The sequence below is a fragment of the Oryzias latipes genome, chromosome 6 (genome assembly GCF_002234675.1).
Source record: "Oryzias latipes chromosome 6, ASM223467v1".
In the NCBI taxonomy this organism is placed as follows: Eukaryota; Metazoa; Chordata; class Actinopteri; order Beloniformes; family Adrianichthyidae; genus Oryzias; species Oryzias latipes.
The window spans coordinates 8,238,099-8,256,017 of record NC_019864.2 but is presented as its reverse complement, the minus strand read 5'-3'; the positions used below and the strand labels follow the sequence as shown (position 1 = coordinate 8,256,017).

Here is a 17,919-nt window from a genome sequence, read left to right as displayed (position 1 = left end):
AGAACTCTCCTACATCTGGACTCTGTGTACAACAACCAACTTCAAGTACTGAGGACCCCACCAGCCAGAACACAAATTGTGCATGCCTCTTCCTAGACGGAGGGACAGGAACGCCATACTTCACACAGACTCATTATCCACACTGTTCTGCTTTCTAAAACTATATCTGCATTTGTGTGGGGGCGCCGTTTGTTTCTAGGTGGGCAGATGCACGCATTTACATTTACATCTGTATTTAAATACTTTTATGTGGCCATTTACTTTTGGCCCTTCCATTTGCATTAAGCCAAAAGCTGAACAAACTTCCTTTGGGTCTGCATTATGCTGAAGATTGTTTATTCCTAGTTTGTTTTGCTAAAGGAAAAAAAAAAAAAGAGCTAAAATGAAACTGCAAGTAGTTTTTTTTTACATCAATACATCATACACAACTTTAAGGGACAAAGAAAGAAAAACTAAAACAGCAAGATTTGTGCCAAAATTTTTATTAACAAACAAAACAATTAGCCATTAGAATTGCAGAACAAATGTAAACAATGCATTTTAAACAGAGAAATTCTTAAGAAATTGTCATTTATTTTCAATCATTAAAATCCACAGAAAACATTCACAAGGTTATTTGGTTAAGGCACAGGTCAGACCACATCATATGGGGTATAAAAAGTAGGGGTTCCCAGTTTATTTAAACCCCTTTGAGCAGCAACTATATGGTAAAGTAGAAACCATGGCAGAAGAAGTAAAAACCTTGCTGCTCAAAAACAGAGTGTGATATCCTTGAGGAAATATTGTACAGCAAATACTTGGACAGCTGATAAAATTATTAATGCAATTACAAATTACCCTCTCACTGAAACTGACCATTTTCAGTAGAAAAAGCCACAAGAAACATGAAGAAACTGATCAACCTTGGCATTCAAAACATAAAAAAAAAGAAAGAAATCAAGGTAACCCCAGTCAACCACAAGGAGATATTTTAAATAGATAGCAAACAAACAAGTTTGAGAGAAGAAGAAAAAAATATAGGTAAAGAGCCGGCAAGCTTTTCGCAACAAATGTAAGTTTCAATTATTATAAAGCAGATACTGCCGTCTTTAAATGTCTGATTTGTAAACAGAACTAAGTTCTACATTGCTTTTGAAGGTCTGGGTTGGCAGATGTGTTCATACAAATATAAAATAAATAAATTTATACATAAAAAAAAACCAGATACCCATCACCTTCTTCCACTGCTTACAACAGCAGGGTTAGCAAAGCCTCTGCGCGTTGCTGTATTTTTCCACCACAAGTGTCAGTGACAAAGAAAAATAATATATTAAAGGTTTCATCATCTTACTTCCTATTCTTCCTCTTGGTTTTTTCTCCCAGCTAGTTTTCAGCATAAAGATACAACATTAATCACAGAGCCAACACACAAGCCTTCATGTGTGCTTTTCTTAGAAGGCAAAAAAAAAAAGGGTTAAATGAGCCCTGGAAGACAAATCCTAAATCCTCCCATCTTTGGTAAAGAATCTTGCAGGTCATAACAGAGGGGCTGCCAGCATGGTTGTCTAAGATTTCACTATTCACTCTTCAGACTTGCACCGTTCTTCATCTCTCGCAGCTTCCTCCTGTGCAGGTACCCTGAGCGCTGTACGCGGTTCATGCTGGCTCCCAGAAAGATGACGATGCTGGTGGGCACCAGCTTGGTGGTCACCCAGCCCTGAAAAACGCACAGATTCACTTGGATCAATACACCGTCAATAAATTACAAACTTCTGGGAATTTCTATTCTCCACAAAAAAAAGAAAAAAAACAGCAAGTCAAATTTTAAAAATATTTTCAAATGATATTTAAACTGGAATAGTGGAGTTTCTACTCTGACATAATAAAGGTGGTTAAAAGTTTAGAAAAAAAATAAACTGGAGACTTTGTCTAGCTTTACCATGAGATCCATTATATGCACTAAACATGAAGGTGAATTCCTTTTACAGAGACGTGTGTTTTTTCCAGGCTCTTTGCTTTCTTACCATGACGGCATGGGGGAAGTAGCCATTGGTCTGGTTCTGCAGACCCACAGTGGTGAGTTCTGCAGCCACATAGCGCTCTGGAGTGGGTTTATCCAGAGTTGGCTTCCTGATGCGAGTCATTTTTGTGGCAACAAAGAATGGCAGCACACTCTGATGAGAGGAAGACACAAAAAATGAATTATAGTAAACTAGTATAGAAGTATAGGACCTTTCATATCAAATTAAAAATAAATAAATAAATAAACACTCTTCATTAGTATCTAAAATGTTTGTTTTAATAGTATGGTTTATGTGAATAAAATTAAAGAAGCGTTTATGCTCTCCAGCCTGAAGATGGCGCTTGGGTAAAAGAAATACCGGTATGCAGTAAATTACAGAGGGCTAAAGCAGAAAATCCTAGCTTTCTTTCCAAGACTGCATATTTAAAAACACCACAGCTTAAAGCTGAAGTCCAGAGTCTTCATGCAGCTCATGGCCTTTGAGTCGTGTCCAGTCACATGAAATGAGTGTAAAAAAAAAAACATAAAAATAATATTTTTTTCTTTTTTAAACAACCTTTTCTTCCAAGAGGAACTAACTTAAATTTTGAACAGTATATAATTGTTGCACCTATTCCTCTAAATGCCTTAAAACAGAACAAGGTGAAATTAAGATCATTCTGGTACTTTTTGGCCTAGATGTAAACCTTTTTCAGGAATTCATTAGTTACCAACATAAAATTATATTTTAGCAGTGCCACTAACTTCAGGTCTGGAGACAGCAACATTCCTTAACTCACCTGGATGATGATGCCCTGACGCCTATACTCCTCCTGAAGGCCACGAGAGAAGAAATCCATAAAGGCCTGCAGAGAGAATGACGGAAAATGGTCATGAGTCTGTTAACATCTCTTTCAAATGGAGATGGATGTGGATTCATACGTATGAAAGTATCAGAAAAATAAAGTACAGAAGATATTGCTTGACTAACAGAATCCCAGAGAAGTGTATACCTTTGTTGCAGAGTAGACTGTGAGGAGAGGGAGAGGGTACATGCCACTGGCAGAGGAAATGTTGAGGATGACACCTTTGGCCCTAAGGGGAAAAACACAAAAGATTGATCCAGAAGTTTGTCAAAGGTATAAAATGCTAAATTTTTCATGTAGCATACTCATGAAAGTCTAGGTTAAAACCTAAAGATAACTCTGATGTGATCCTATATTAAAACAACTTTACATATCTAGGTTTTCCTTGTGCATCAATCTTAAAAACATGCAATGGGAGCATTTCATTACTTATTCATCTCAAATTTTTGGAGATTTTCGGTGAGAAATCCGTCTGTACACATCCAGCAAACTGATAAATACAGTGATTTCACATTTATACACACGCAGTGTGGCAGTGGTCATATGCGTTGCCATGGCAGCCTGTTGCTGCAGTGATGTAGTGAGGACGCTCCAGCCTCACACGGCAAAAAATGTGCCTGCGCTGCCATTGGCCAGCAGGAATCACATGGGAACAGGGCAGCCAATGAGATGGGAAGAGCACTTTGTGTGAATTGAAAGCTTGACAGCATTGCGAACAAAGGAGAGGGTAAAAAGATGCAGTGATGGAAAAGATTTTTTTGGTCCCACTTCGCAATGAAGAGTAATGTTTACTGAGAAGCGTTTTCTCCTCAAAGAAACAGATATATTATTTTCCTTTAAGAAATTTTGTTTTTAAAGGCCCTCAGTCCGGCATTTAGCAGATAAACACTTTACTGCAGTCATGTTGCATGACACAAAAGCCTATCATTTTACTCACCTACTGACCATTCCAGGCAACACGAGACGAGTCATCTGCCAACCACAACACCACAATGAAGTTTACAATCAAATGCATTCAGCATAAGAAAAAACCAACCAAGTAAAATGTACAGAAAATAGGACAAATAAAGATTCCGAATTACTAAAAGTAGCAGAAAGAGACAGACTAGCAGAGGGAAGCAGTTGCGTGGGCGAAGAGTACAGACATCGTTTGTGTAGTCCAGCGTTGCTTTGGGAACAACTAAGACATTGCAGGTACCACAGTGAGAATAGCAGATCAGAAGGAAACAAGAATAGCCAGGAAAAAAACAGCTTTAAAAACAACAAATGGGCCGAAAAAGGCAAAGTTTTTTTTTTTAAATCCCTTGCCCCATCTTGTGTGAGAAACACTAATTCCAGGCAAAAAACAAACAAAACGATAAACTTACCTGGCACACTGAGGTCATGTTGACATTGATCATATTTGTGAGGAACTGAAAGAGAAAAAAATTTATTCAAAAACATTTAAAGTGTGGTCTAAAAAATAAGTTTTGGACTGGATTTTATGTTGCACTTTAATCATTAAGGTTTTTTTTTTATCTCTACAGCACAAGATTACTTACATTGTCCAGGTCAGGGATATTGAGGTAGTATTCAGGGTAGTGATAGGACACTCCAACATTGTTAACTGTTCAGGGAAAACAAAAATGAGGGGGAAAAATTACTCCTATTTTTTACAAGAAAGCCAAAGACACTGAGACAAACACCTACCACAAGGTGGCAGCAAAAGCAAAAAAGATAAGCATTTACCAAACTAACAGCCACACCTTGAATTAGAACACAGCTGGTAACAAAAAGAACAAAGAGTTCTCGAAATGTTCTGTTGAAAAGTACAGTGTGAACTTTAAAGCCTAAGTGCTTAGAAATGACACATCTTTAAAAATATCACATAAAATAGCAATCGAAATTAGCGTTTGCCTGATTGTAAAGCTGCAATTGAGAGACTTGAAGCCAAGAGAGCGCAGGGTCCATCACAAGACCAAGAATTAAAAGGCAACTGATCTTCTCCTTGGCTTTCCCAAAACTGGAATGACTAAAACAACACAGATCTTGTGCGTGTTATTCACACATAACCATAATTGCTTGCTGGCACAATGAAAGTCACCGCGTTCAACGCAAAACTGGAATTTAACGGCTGTGCTACGTAAAACAATGATGAGATGCCATCGCATATTTCTAACGTGCACAGACGTTTGAAGGACACAATGTTTCAGAAGAGTCGTAAAAAGCTGAAAATAGTTGCGAAATCAATTAGCAACTGTTTGGGAATGTCAGTGAAACTATGCACCATGTGAAACCAGACAGAAAAAGTTGGGAAGCAAGTAGTGGGACAAAGAAACAAGCAAAGGTTTTTAGTAGTGAGTCAACAGAAAAACCAATACGTTTTGATCTTACCTAAAACGCCAATCTCCAGCCCCACCAGTCCTGCTTCGATCTTTGGGTAGATGTCAGTCTTGCCGAAGTCAACTGCAATTGTCTTGGTCTCAACGCCAAACTGTTCCTCTGCGAGTAAAAGCCAGTGTTCACTATGCAGTCACAAGATTTGACATTTCACATCCTACATCAACCTTCCTGGTACCGGTTGATCTTTCCAACACAAATTACAAGTCAAAATGAACTTTTATACAAACTTTTTGAAATTAGCAGCATAAAACTAGATACTGTCGAACTGGAACACTGGAGGGTGCTGCGTGCCAACAAACTGGAGTTCTAACTCTCCTCCACATGTTTTATTTGCCTGCTGCAATTAGGATCTATTGTCCAAAGACTCCTTTAGCAGAGGGGGTTAGAAGAGGAAAATTGGGATGTGGGGAAAAAAACAGCAACACTGTAGCATGGTGTTGTATTTAAACTTCAGTAAATTTGTAAAAATGTTATAAAAGAAAGACAAATATATATTTGAAGTGAGAAGAGAAAAGAAATCATGGTCCATCTATGAAGAACTGCTGTATTTCTCAGCAAACAAAGCTTTATAAAACATAAAAATATAAAAAGTTATAAATATATTTTAAAAATGTATATATAGATATAGAAGGTAAAACAGAGAATCAGAGGAAGAGAAACAATCACAGTTAAAGGTGGGGCAGGGTGAGCTGGCTGCTTATAGGCAAGAAGGGCATTTTTGTGAGACTAATCGTGAGGGAGGAGTGCCAGAGTTTAGCATGCCGCACCCTGCTCGTGACTACCCATCAGCCCCCTCTGTGGACTTGAAACACGACAGGGAAAATTGCACTGTGTGAGACATCAGAGACAGATGGAAAGAGTGAGTCGTAGAGAGGGCACTTTTAACAGAGGGACGGGGCAAAGTCTTCATTCAGAGTGTTAAAAGCTGGATATGGGTCTGAATGGAAGGGTTGAAGAAAATTTTAAGCTCTTCCTTTTCAAACAAAACACCCAATAATTACAAACTTCAGTGATGAATAATTCTTCACTTTATTACTATACAGAGTGAAATTTCCTATTTTTCTGGCAGTAAAAGTAGTTAAACTCAGCAGGATTGATAAGAATATACTGTAATTAGACTGGACACTAATAAAAACCATAGCACACCTATGGAGTTTCTTTGGAAGGCCAATTGAATGTTCCAATATTTGAATTTTTTACATTATCCTTAATATACAGTTATTGGCTGTTGACAGGTGGGTTCATCATCCCCGCCTTTCCAAACGCACATCCCCATCAGCCTACATCATCCTCCCAACCCAAAACTTGTTTCCAGGAGGTTGTGGAATACTGCAAATACACTCACCGAGTGACTTTGCCACGTCATCCAGCTTTTCTTGGGAGCGACTGATAAGCATCATTGCAAATCCTCGACGAGCCAGCTGTAAAAGCAAGAAAAACAAAAAAACTACATCAGTCACAGAACGGGTTTGATCAGACTTTTCAGTACAAGGATGGCAGCACACTTATGATATTTCAACAATCTTCAAAAAGCCACAGTTTGCCTTAAATTCTTCAATTCACCGCTTTTAAAGAACAGAAACTGTAAAATAGCTCTTGCTTATGTCAGATAGTTCAATATTATTAACTACACTTAAACCTACACTGTTAGTTTAAAGGTTTCTTGCTTCGTAAAGTCAAATTGTACTTTGATATGAAAAAGCAGTTTGAATTCCAAATATTTTTTTCAATCCCAAGCAGCTGTCTCAACGAACAAGTATAAAAAGTGACACAAAGGCTGTGAGTGCACATCACAGATTATTTTCACGTCAACTGTATTTTTTCCTTTTCTTAAAAGCAAGCATGGAAAAATGTTGTCATCAATCGGCTGTACACTAAAAGCAGCAGCACGAGTCAAAAAGCCACAAACGGCAGTATGACGCAGCCCTCCTACACTGGTAGATGAGGGACAAGTGACCTGGCTGCACATAATCAGTGAATGCTTGTTGGCAAGTCTGCTCTCAAGTGTGTGCATATGTTTGTGAGGACCCTTGCACTGAAAGGCCTGTAAGAGCTCTCCACTACTGTGGCCTGAGTGAACACGACATGTGTGCATGAGTCACAGATTAAAAGGGTCCAGGAACCTCACCTCCTCCGCATAGGATTTCCCAATTCCATCTGTAGCTCCCGTCACAACTGAGAGAGGAAAAAAAAAAAAAAGAAAAAACAAAAGCAAAGACATTAATGAATTTCATCTCAGCTGCAACATTGCAACTAGGCAAATGTACTAGTGAAGTCTCAAAAGTTAGATCTGAATCAAAATGAATGAGTTAATCTCATCAAATGACATACGAGACACAAATGATGCTGTCAGATGGCTTTAGTTATGCAGTATCAACAAATCACATTAGATCTTTGCTTAGGATTTCATGACTTCAAATCCGGTTTGGGCACCTGTAACCGTCGACAGCGAGACGCAAACCTCAATGTGAAGTTAAGCTATAGAGCTTAATAGGTGAAAGAGCACACAAAGCCAATCAGATGGACACACCCTTAAGTGAAACTAAACATTTGGGATGAGTTCTCTTTAGCCTTTATATTTATTGACCAGGCTCTTTTTGATTATGAAACTCCAGATGAAAGTAATACGAGAAACATTTCAAAAAGTGAGCTACATAGACAGTAGAGGTGGCAGATTACTTATAAGGCTGAGATGAGAATAACAAAAGACCAGAGGGGAGCATAGAACTCTGAGCCTGAACTCTGAGCAGAAAATCACAGATGAGCTGCAGAATGCTGTGGTAAAAGGTGGAGAAAGGATTTTGAATAGACAGGAGGAAAAAAAAAAAGAAAAGGTTTTTCCTAGTGCAGACGGACAAAAGCCAATAGAAAAACTGATGTTCTCCTTATGTTCAGAGTTCTCGTCACCTTGTCAAGCAAACCGGACTATTTTTAAATCTTTGCTGGCCATCAATCCCAGTCCCTCTGCCATGGAAGATGCTGAGCAGAAAGGATGTAGAATAACAATAAAAATGAACAGGGATAAAAAAAAAATGTAAAAATGGAGCGCATAGTGGTGGTTGGGGAGGCATGGGTATATTCAAATACACACACAGTTGTGAATCATGAATACACACGCAAGGCTTGATGAAAGATTAATAGAGAGAGGACACTCTGGCAAAAAGCTTGAAAAAAAAAGATGAGAGGGGATGCAGAGAGGAGGGAGTGATGACGAACATGGAGCAGAAGAAAGGAGGATGAAGTGGGTTAGGGAGGGATCCTAGGGGTGGCTAAAAATAGAACTTGAGCGAAGCAGAAGAATGGGAGAGTGAAGAAACCGAATGGAGATGACTGGAGGAGAAGGGGAAAAAGAAAAAGAAGTGAATGAATGAGTGAAGTAGAGTTGCACAAAGTAAAAAGTTAGAGCAGAATCCCTGGTTATTTTTAACCTTGCCATGTTAAGAATGAAATGCTCTGTGGCAGAAAAGCCTTAATGGGTGCAGGCTGTACCAAGTCAGGATCCCTGTTGCAGATGCCTCTGTGCGTGCATGTGTGAGAGGGGTATACAGCAGCAGTGTCGATGTTACTGTTGCTGTAAAGTAAAATGCCTTGTAGGTGGAGGACAATTTCCATTTAAAAAAAGAAATGGGGTCTATTTTTTCCTACATCTGGCAAAAACAAGTGGTATTTGTAGCAAAGACTTAAAGCACATTGTGCTTTTTTAGACATCTTGCTTGAACATTAAAGATAATAGCATTTGGCATGGCTTCTTGCAGGACCAGGCATCAACAATCTACTGCCAGATGTTTGCTTAAGATTAAAAATGTGCCATAGAAAATATGCAAATAATTTTTCACATGTACCCAAGTGTACCAATAGCATTCCTCTAAAAATGCCTGAAAGATAACTGAAATGCATTCCTGCATTATCGTGGGGAGGTAAATTATACACACACCATGTCCCAACTTGTTAGGAATGCACCAACAAACAAAAAGCATGTACAACATCATAGTTTGAAGTTTTAAACAGAGGAGGTTTACTTTGTAAACTTAAAAATGCACAAGCACAGAAAAACACTTTGAACCTGAAGACGTTAGCAGTCCCCTGGCGTGTTTTGCATGCCACATGCCTGCATCAGATTTGACATGCCACACATTTCAAGAGTTAATTTAGTGTTTTTCCTCCCAAACTGGAGAATTCCACCTTGCAGAGTTTCTATGTAAATGGGACCATCAACCCACATCCATAAAGCAAGCTAAAGCAAAAACTAAAAAACAAAAAAATCCAGGGAGCTTTTTATTATATAAACAGCGTTAAAAATATATAACCAAATAGATTATCTTAATAATAAAAAAATAAAAAATAAAAAAAAAGATTTCCCTCTTATGCATCTGCAACAGTGAAATACACTTTAGTTGCATTACAGTCATGGAAGCAATAATGCTCATTTTAAGATGCGGTAAAATGATTAGGGGGCAAAAAGCTAAAAAAAATGTAATAAAATTTGTTCAATTTTATTTTTGCACCAAGGACGGCAATGCCCCCCCCCCCCAACCTTTTTCCAATCACTCCCCAAGCTCACCCAAAAATGAGGAATTCTACAAAAACTATTAAGAAAATAATAATAATAATTAATCAATTGTTGAACTGGAATTCTCATACAAAGACTTCTCAATCCCAGTGCTCCCAGCAGCAACTCCCCTCACATGAGAAAGGCATTACATCAGAGAGACAAAGCTCCAACGCAAGAGGGGATATGCAAGCAGCCACGCGAGTGACAGCAGCACTGACGCCAGCAGGGTTAAGATATGTTGATAGACCGCTGCACAGCGGTGCGTGCATGCGTGCACGACTGCCTCTCATTCATTCCACCCTCCATCTCTCTGAACCTAGTCACCCCACGTTCAAATGCATCGAAAATCCCGGTCCTCCAATGCTGGCTCCGAGGTGCCCTGATGGGGGCGCATTTGCACTGCAGCTCAGCGTCATGGCACATTCAGAGACATTGACATCCCCCAGCCTTTTGTCTCCCTCCCTCCTCAGCAGCGGAGCAGCCCCTGCCTCTGCATGCTCAATATTCCGAGGGTCTAAAAAAAGCAGCAGGAGGAGTAAAAATAGCAGTGCCTGCACTGCCTTGTCTGGGAGCTGCTTGCTTGCCTGCCGCAGCACCAGAATACCAACAAGATCCTCCACAATCACCCCTGCTGGAGCTTGAACCTGCCTTGCAAAGCCCTCATTTCAGCATGTGCCCTGCCAAAGGGATATAACACAAGCAAGCTGTGTGAATGGAGCGAAACAAAGAATTTGCAATCCATGAGAAGAAAATAAGAGACTCGGTTTCAACACCCTAAAGAAAATTTATATAAATAAATGGCGGGGTGGGGGGTGACATTTCCCATCATCAGCACTTCCCTAATTAGGATTCTGAGTGAGGAGCTGCTGCGGTTTTCATGCCCCAGTCTCCTAACACAGCCCAACATTATGTAATGTATTGCTCCCCAACCTCTATCAACGAGCAGACCCTCCCATCTCTGTGGAAAAAAATAACTGATGCAGGGAGGGAGGGGTGCATGAAACTGAAAGGCAACCACCCCTCTCCTCCATCCTTATCCAAAAAACACATTTTCCATAAGCCCCCCCCTAAAGAGACGCACATTTTAAATAGCAACAACGCAAAGTAACATTGTTAATCTAAGAGCCAAAATAAAACTTGACTTTTAGAAAAGCTCTTTTTTTTTAAAGGAGATTCTCTTGTGCTGTCAGATAACCAGCATGTTAAGAAACAGAAATGACATAATTGAAGAATATTTCTATAGTTTGAGATAAAGATTTGAGGAAATTACATGCAAAAGTATGATGAAGAATGTCCCAACAAGAAAAACAAAACATGCATCGGATTGCACCTGCATTTTGCAAAAGATTTCATCTTTTGCATTGTCATCTTACAAAAGTATAACTGAAAACCTTTAATTCTGATAAAGGTGCTATCTTTGCATCCCCCCCTCCCCAATGCTGATGGACCAGGTCATGACTGCATGTAGCACATTCCTTCTCCAAGGAATGTTTCACAGTCACTCGGAATCACACCTTAAAAATTATGAATTCATGCTGTCGCCTTGAGCGTCAACATAAACCTTGCCCTCAAAGTATGTCAACCATCCAGTACAATGCCTATTAAGAATGATGGCAAGACATTTCAATGCTCGAGGTCCTATTTAGTTTTGTTATAAGAGCATTCAAGTTATTGGTTAGTCAGAACGATAAACATAACAACTCAATTTGTAAATGAGCTCAGAAAGGGAAAGATTTTGTTTTTTTCCCCCCTTAGTGCTTAAAAGACATGGGCTATTCAAATAAAGCATTTCATCCTTCATTTTTAAAGGGATATGGGAACGTGCAGGGTTTATTTTGGAGCTGAAACTGTGCAAAAAAGCTTTTTTTAAATACGCAATACAGAAAATCAGTTTCTATTTTTGCGAACATGTGGCTTTATCTCATAAGGAACTTTGGTTTTAGATAACTATTTGATAACTAGGGGGGGTTACTTTTTCTTTAACAACTCATAGTTAACATTCAGTCTTTAGAGTTTACGAGAAATTTTGAAATATTACATTAAGATGCAACTCAAAATGAAAACACATATGATGTTGCCCAAATCAGCAAAAACCTTGTTAAAGTATTTTTCTATATGTAGGCATCATCTGTTTATTAGAATAACTAGTGGCCCATAATGAAGCACTGTGAGAAGGCTCTGGTGAACAAGCAATTGTGAAAGGATTAAAAGTAAACCAGCACAGAGGAAAATGATAGAATAGAATAAAAGGCAAGTACATTTTCAAGATAAACTGAAGAGGGAGGGAGATGTACAGGATTCTTTTCCCCTCGCATCCTTTGCTCCAGCACGTGTCACAGTGCGTGTTTATGACACGATCAGCAGGGTTTTGTCTCCAACTGCTCATTCACACATAAGCACACATGGCACTAGGGGGAAGCACCTCAAGAAGGAAGCAGAGACCACTGCTTCATTCAAGAATGACATGTGGTTTCACGTGTGAATGCATTAAGCTGCAAAGGTGAACCCTAACAAAAATACATAGACATGTCACAATGTTTACAAGTGACATTAAATGTTGATCCTTCTTCAGGTTTCACCTACGCTTTGTTCCTGAAGAAGCAAAAATGCATATTGTGTCCAAAATGGTGTGCTGTGCATCTTTCTTACATAATAGGACTATTTCCTCAATAGGTTGAAGTCAGAAGTGGGGATGGGGTTCCTACAGGATGAATATCACACTCCTGCCCCTCCCATCACCATAGGATGCTATTCTTTAGTAGTTTTTTTTTCTTATAATGGAGTTTTACAGCAGAGCAGACCATCTTACATAACTTGGAAAGCTGGAGGCCACTAGAGGTCGGAGCGGAGAAAAACTAAGGTATGAAACATGTTTAGCTGGTTCCCTCCCTAAGGCAGAAAAACAGTCACATTGCTACAAAATATTTGCTGAGGTTTTTTCCATTTCTCTTACACACTTGGGGGGGAAAAAAAAGTCTTAAGAAGCAAAAAAAACTAGAAAAGAAAAAAGGGGAAAAAAAGTGTCATGCAGATGAGGTTTCTCTAAAATAGACATGAATTGGGATTAGATGAGCAGAAATGCTCAGGCAGGAGGGAATTTCCAGTCGAGCACTGTAGGAGTTTGCAGGGAAAGGAGGTGAGGAAAGCCGCTATGATTCATGCTGCAGTACTTCACATGTGCCACTAGAAGTCCCATAACCCCAAAACAGGACCAGTCATCCCGAGAAAACCCTGCTGTGCATAAGAAGCAGCAGAGCTCCATCCAACACAGCCAGGTGTGCAGAAATGGAACATGATGTTTTTCGAGCCAGGGGATAAAGATAAGATTTTTAAAAAGCTGTAACATCTTATCTAAGTTCAGGTGAATGTCAGTGAACTTGATAACCTACAGGCACCTAAACCTGTCTGACGAGGAACAAAGTTTCTCCTTATTTAGCTGTTATGTCATATGCCAAGTCAGCACATTATTCCATTTACAAAAGAAAAATAGATCATTTTTTGCACAGTTGCTCACATATTTATCCTATTTTGTTGGATTATTAAAATTGCACATGAATCTTTTGAGCCCTTCAGAGTGGATTGAGAGAAATGTAAATTTGTACTGGAAATTGACTTTACCAACGAATCAAAAACCTGCAGTGACTGGCATAATAAAAGCCAATTTGTTTTAGTTTAAGGAAAAGCACAAGTCCATGAGACAGACGTCAAACGTGATGCAACAGGTGATCCTTTAAGTTCTACACAGAGTCTGACTTACGCATGCCATTTAGAGAAATGGCCGCTGAATTAACTGGCTACACCAGATCACCTGGTCCCACCGGCTGAGGAGGACACCTCATCCAAGGCGCAAATTACCCCCCTCCCCCTCCTCCTCCTCCCAACCACCACTACCCTCCTTTGCTTTCAAACCCGTTTACCTCACCTGCTGTCTTCTTCAACCGTTCCAACGGGAAACGAGCGCGTTCAGGTCAAACTGGTGACGGAGACTGGTTTTGGGGAGTGGTATTCAGGTTTCTCGGGTTGCTCAAGGTCATAAGGAGACTTTTGTCAATGGTATTTTTTCACTTATGATTAAAATCTACAAGTTTAACCCACGTGTCAGATAGGGATGACTCATTGATGCGCAAAAGAGAAAAGGGAGACATTGTGAAAATATATTGTAAAAATATGTTTGGGTTAAAAGAAAAGGAAAATTGAGCGCCTAAAAAGTTATTCATGTTATCCTTTCATGTTTCATGTTCTTTACATTTTTAGGATGGTTGACAGTTAAAACCCTAAGGGTGGAACACATGACTCAGTGCACCGACATTCCACTGCACAGACTGAACCCCTAGAAATAAAGTGTGCATTAGTCATTCCTGAGGGCGACCTGTCCAGCGTCGTGAATTTCATTCTCTTATGGCGCACAGGGCATCAATTAATCATTTAACCCAACAGATGGCTGCATGTTTAATGTGTCACGTTAAAAAAAAAGTGTGCGATCCGTCTGGTATTTGATAATAAACAAAAACAAGATTTGTGTCGTATCCAAATATGAAAGGCGCTTCGAAAAAACTGCGCAGCAAGGGGCTCTCTACGCAGCAATCTTCGCCTAATATGAGATTGGAGAAGTGGGTCAAACCATGACTGGGCAACATAGGAAAGCATCCACACCGAACCAGAACCCTTCGGTTTAAGTCAAATTACTCAAGACACCACAAGCTCACAGTCAAAGTAATTAGATTCAATCTGCGAGTTTGTGACGACAAAAAAGGTCAACCGGTGGAGTCGAAGAAAAATGAACAGGACTAACCAAAAAATATCAAGGAGTTTAAATATGCAAAATGATTAAATCCTTGTAATGACCGACCAGCTCCTCCAAGGTGGAACGTTTACTTCAAGGGCTCTTTTTTAATTATCTGTGATGTGGGTCATGTCTTCATTAAGGGAGTGTTTGTCCCATGAGCATGAGCTGCTCTGGTGCTGCTCACCCACATGAGACAGCTCTCTGAAAAGTGCGCATAGCCTGCGCAATTTGGCTGCTGGCTGACCAATGTGGGGCATCCCTGTACTGCTCCAACGTGGCTGAAAACACTGATTGGAGCTCATGACAGCACTCCGTGTTAACTTCGACGAAAAAGAGGGGGAAATATTTCAGCTAATAAAGAACCCCCCCCCAATCAATCAGCTGCTTACCTGCGCTGGTTATGCAACACCCCAACCCTCCCCCCGTTGATACCAGTGACAAAAATGCACCAGAATGCAGCTTCACTTTGTGCCACAGTGAAGTTTGAACTCCTTGGGTTCTCTCTGGTGTCTGCACGCCGACTCCACCTGGGCACTTTCGAGCTCCTGCTTGTGAAATGTGACAAAACTCAACTCACCTGCCCATTTGCCCAGCTTCGGGGAGAGCAGCGTTCCATTTCCCAAGACCCAGATCCTAAAGCCTGTGACCAGCCTGTAGAGCAGCCACAGCGCAAAGAAGGCCAAAGTGAAGGCTCCAACCCAGAAGAAAAGCGGCTCGGCCCTACGGATCATCTCCTCGGCGTTCATCCGGTTCATGGCAGCGACAGTCGGTGACTCGGCGTGTGTGAGAGTGTGTATGTGGAGACCTCAATTTTAGGCAATGTGCTCTAATTTCCAAGCCACAACGTGAGAGAGCGTCCCTTTATAAGGAGGTTGTAGCATCACACATACTTCCCCCCCCCAACACTTGTCTAGCCTGATTTAAAGCGCACCTCCCAGCTGTGCGCCTCACTGGCTGCAGCATCCGTCCCTTGACTGCTCCGCCCCGCCGATAGGCGCATCGACACGTCAATCAACTTCAGAGCGTCTCCCATTCATTCGATTTCCTCTATGAAGGAGGGCGGGATGAAGCCAGACCGGGATGACAGGCGATTGGGCAACCATTACGGCAGCTCCCATCCGGGTTCCCCCATTGGCTCGTTCCAGAACAAGTTAGACGGTTTCAGTCAGAATTATGAAACTCTCCAGACCCACACGTTAGAAAAAACTGCCCTTACCACTTTATGAATGAAGTGATGCACTCATTGGTGAGGAATGTGCAGCTCCCCCCTCCCAGCAGAGAGCGTCTAGTGGCACACTATTGGCCGATTTGACGCCAGTCTGTGAGGTCAGCCTGCTTCCAGCAATGCATGACTCACTCATCTATTTTAGGTATTCAGTCTGCATCACTCTGCTGATCACCTCTGGACCACTGCAGAAGGAAGCAGGTCATTTTTGAGGACATTTGAGCATGCTTTGTGCCAGGAACCCCCTATATCATCTGTCACTGCGGCAACGTTTAACTGTGAGCTACACCAGAACCAGAGCTATACCAGAACTACAATCCCCATCAAACCCTCTTTCATTCTCGCGAGATTATCCAGCGGTAGTAAATTCCCCGTTCAAAACATTCAGCAGCAGGGCGCATAAAAGCCATGTGTGTGTGCGTGTGTTACATAAACATTGAGACACGCTTGTAAATTTCCATCGCTTTATTTGACAGAGTTTTTACATTTCCACGCACATTCTGAGCTAAACATGTTTACAGGGGGCGGCTGTTTTTGCACAGCCAGTTGTCAGAGATCTGCGCACATCACTGCGACCCAGAAAAAGGCGATTTTGAAAGAGCATTTTGAGTCTCCAGCTCAGCCGATCAGTCGCCATGCTCCCCGTCTCTGTCTCACACCGACAAACCAAACGCAGCGTGCAGGCAGAGCAACAACCCAAGCAGCAAAACAAACGCTTTCCTGTACTCAGCATTTAGACAAGAGTATAAAAATCAGCTGTCATGCTGACAGCCGTCACGCATCTGCACGCATTCATCGACTGAAGTGAAAGAATCGAATAGTGTCATCGGGAAAGAGCTTTCAGGTTAAGGTTCCAGTTTTTACACCACATCTTTTAAAAGTATAAATGCAATATTTGAAAAAAAAATCCAAAAAATACATTCAATTAAATGCAACACAAATAATTTGCTGTACACAGTTTGATGCATTACAACATTTTAAAAAATGCATTGAAGACATATGTTTTCTAGAAATGTTAAATTAAAAACTACAGACTAGTTATATGAAACATAATGACACCAGATTGTGTTAAAGCAATGTAAATTCTGATTTTACTTCTGTTACAATACGCACACACTCATACACCTAATGCACGTTTGAGTGTCCTCCTTCACATCATGGCCGTGTCTTCAACAACTGAAAAATACAAAACAAAGAAAATTGGGATTTAAAAGTGCGCAATTCCCCATCAAAATCTCCACAGGAAAATGTGTGATCTGCACTTCAAAGAAAAAAACAACACATATCTGCTCTTTAGGAAAACTTCCACGGTGTTTTATAAAGATAATTTAAAATATTAAAGGTCTATTTGTCGAGCTGTGGTGTGTTCATAAACATATTTCACATTTATCTTTGCATGCTTAGTTTTTCATTTCACAATCACATTATTCCCCATATTTGCATGTGTTCATATCGACTGGTCACCACGTGCGTAAACAGGCTTGCAGACACCAACGCGCACACCTTCTCTCATCAGACTGATCCAAACCCACTTTCTCTCATTGTGACCTTGAAAAACACACCGAGTTTTGTACACTAAAACCAAGAGAAAGAAACTTTCAACTTATTTCACTTCCTTTCTGCTTATATTTTCTTAATGAAATGCAGAATAAACAATTTTAAAAGAAAACATAAAACAAAACTAGAAACGTGGCACTAAACTTTTCCTTCTCTCTGAGCTCGCGATCAACAACCAAAAGAATAATTGGCAGACATCACAAGTGTTAATAAATATCACACTTTTTCCCGCAATTGAACTTCATTTTTGTATATAATTCTGTGTGCAAAGAAGTGACATTGCTCTGAACTCCTTTGTCCTCGCTGCTTCTGCCTCTGTCCGTGGTGCTGAAACGTCCATGTCAGTGGACAGCGACACGCTGAAACCCTGTTTCTGGCACCAGCAAAGCTTCATCAGAGCAATCAGGAGGGTTTGTTCTCCATGTAAAGTTGGCACAAACTGTCTGACACACAATTGACAAAGCCTTCGCCACAGCTGACTAGCACAAATGCAACGCATGCAGCACTACGCAGGAAAATAAGCGGAGCAAACAAAGCAACGTGTAGGGTTTTACATTCACCCAACCCTAA

At 40.5% G+C, this 17,919-nt stretch overlaps 1 protein-coding gene and 1 long non-coding RNA gene across 5 annotated transcripts in view; both read right to left on the bottom strand.

Moving 5' to 3' along the window:
• Positions 1 to 466: 466 nt before the first annotated feature.
• Positions 467 to 15,449, bottom strand: LOC101163971 (very-long-chain 3-oxoacyl-CoA reductase-A). The gene is made up of 11 exons (XM_004069403.4): positions 15,145 to 15,449; positions 7,358 to 7,404; positions 6,575 to 6,650; positions 5,221 to 5,328; positions 4,389 to 4,453; positions 4,215 to 4,259; positions 3,785 to 3,819; positions 2,995 to 3,076; positions 2,782 to 2,847; positions 2,004 to 2,153; positions 467 to 1,696 (listed from the first exon to the last, which is right to left on the bottom strand). The coding sequence occupies exons 1-11, from the start codon at positions 15,320 to 15,322 to the stop codon at positions 1,556 to 1,558; spliced, it is 993 nt and encodes a 330-aa protein (XP_004069451.1). The 5' UTR covers positions 15,323 to 15,449; the 3' UTR covers positions 467 to 1,555.
• A 793-nt stretch (positions 15,450 to 16,242) lies between these two features.
• LOC105354181 overlaps positions 16,243 to 17,919 on the bottom strand; it is a 32,737-nt gene continuing 31,060 nt past the window's right edge. For all 4 annotated transcript variants that reach the window (XR_002290365.2, XR_002290364.2, XR_002290366.1 and 1 more), the window contains one exon: positions 16,243 to 16,968. This is a non-coding gene — a long non-coding RNA (uncharacterized LOC105354181). The remainder of the gene's footprint in view (positions 16,969 to 17,919) is intronic.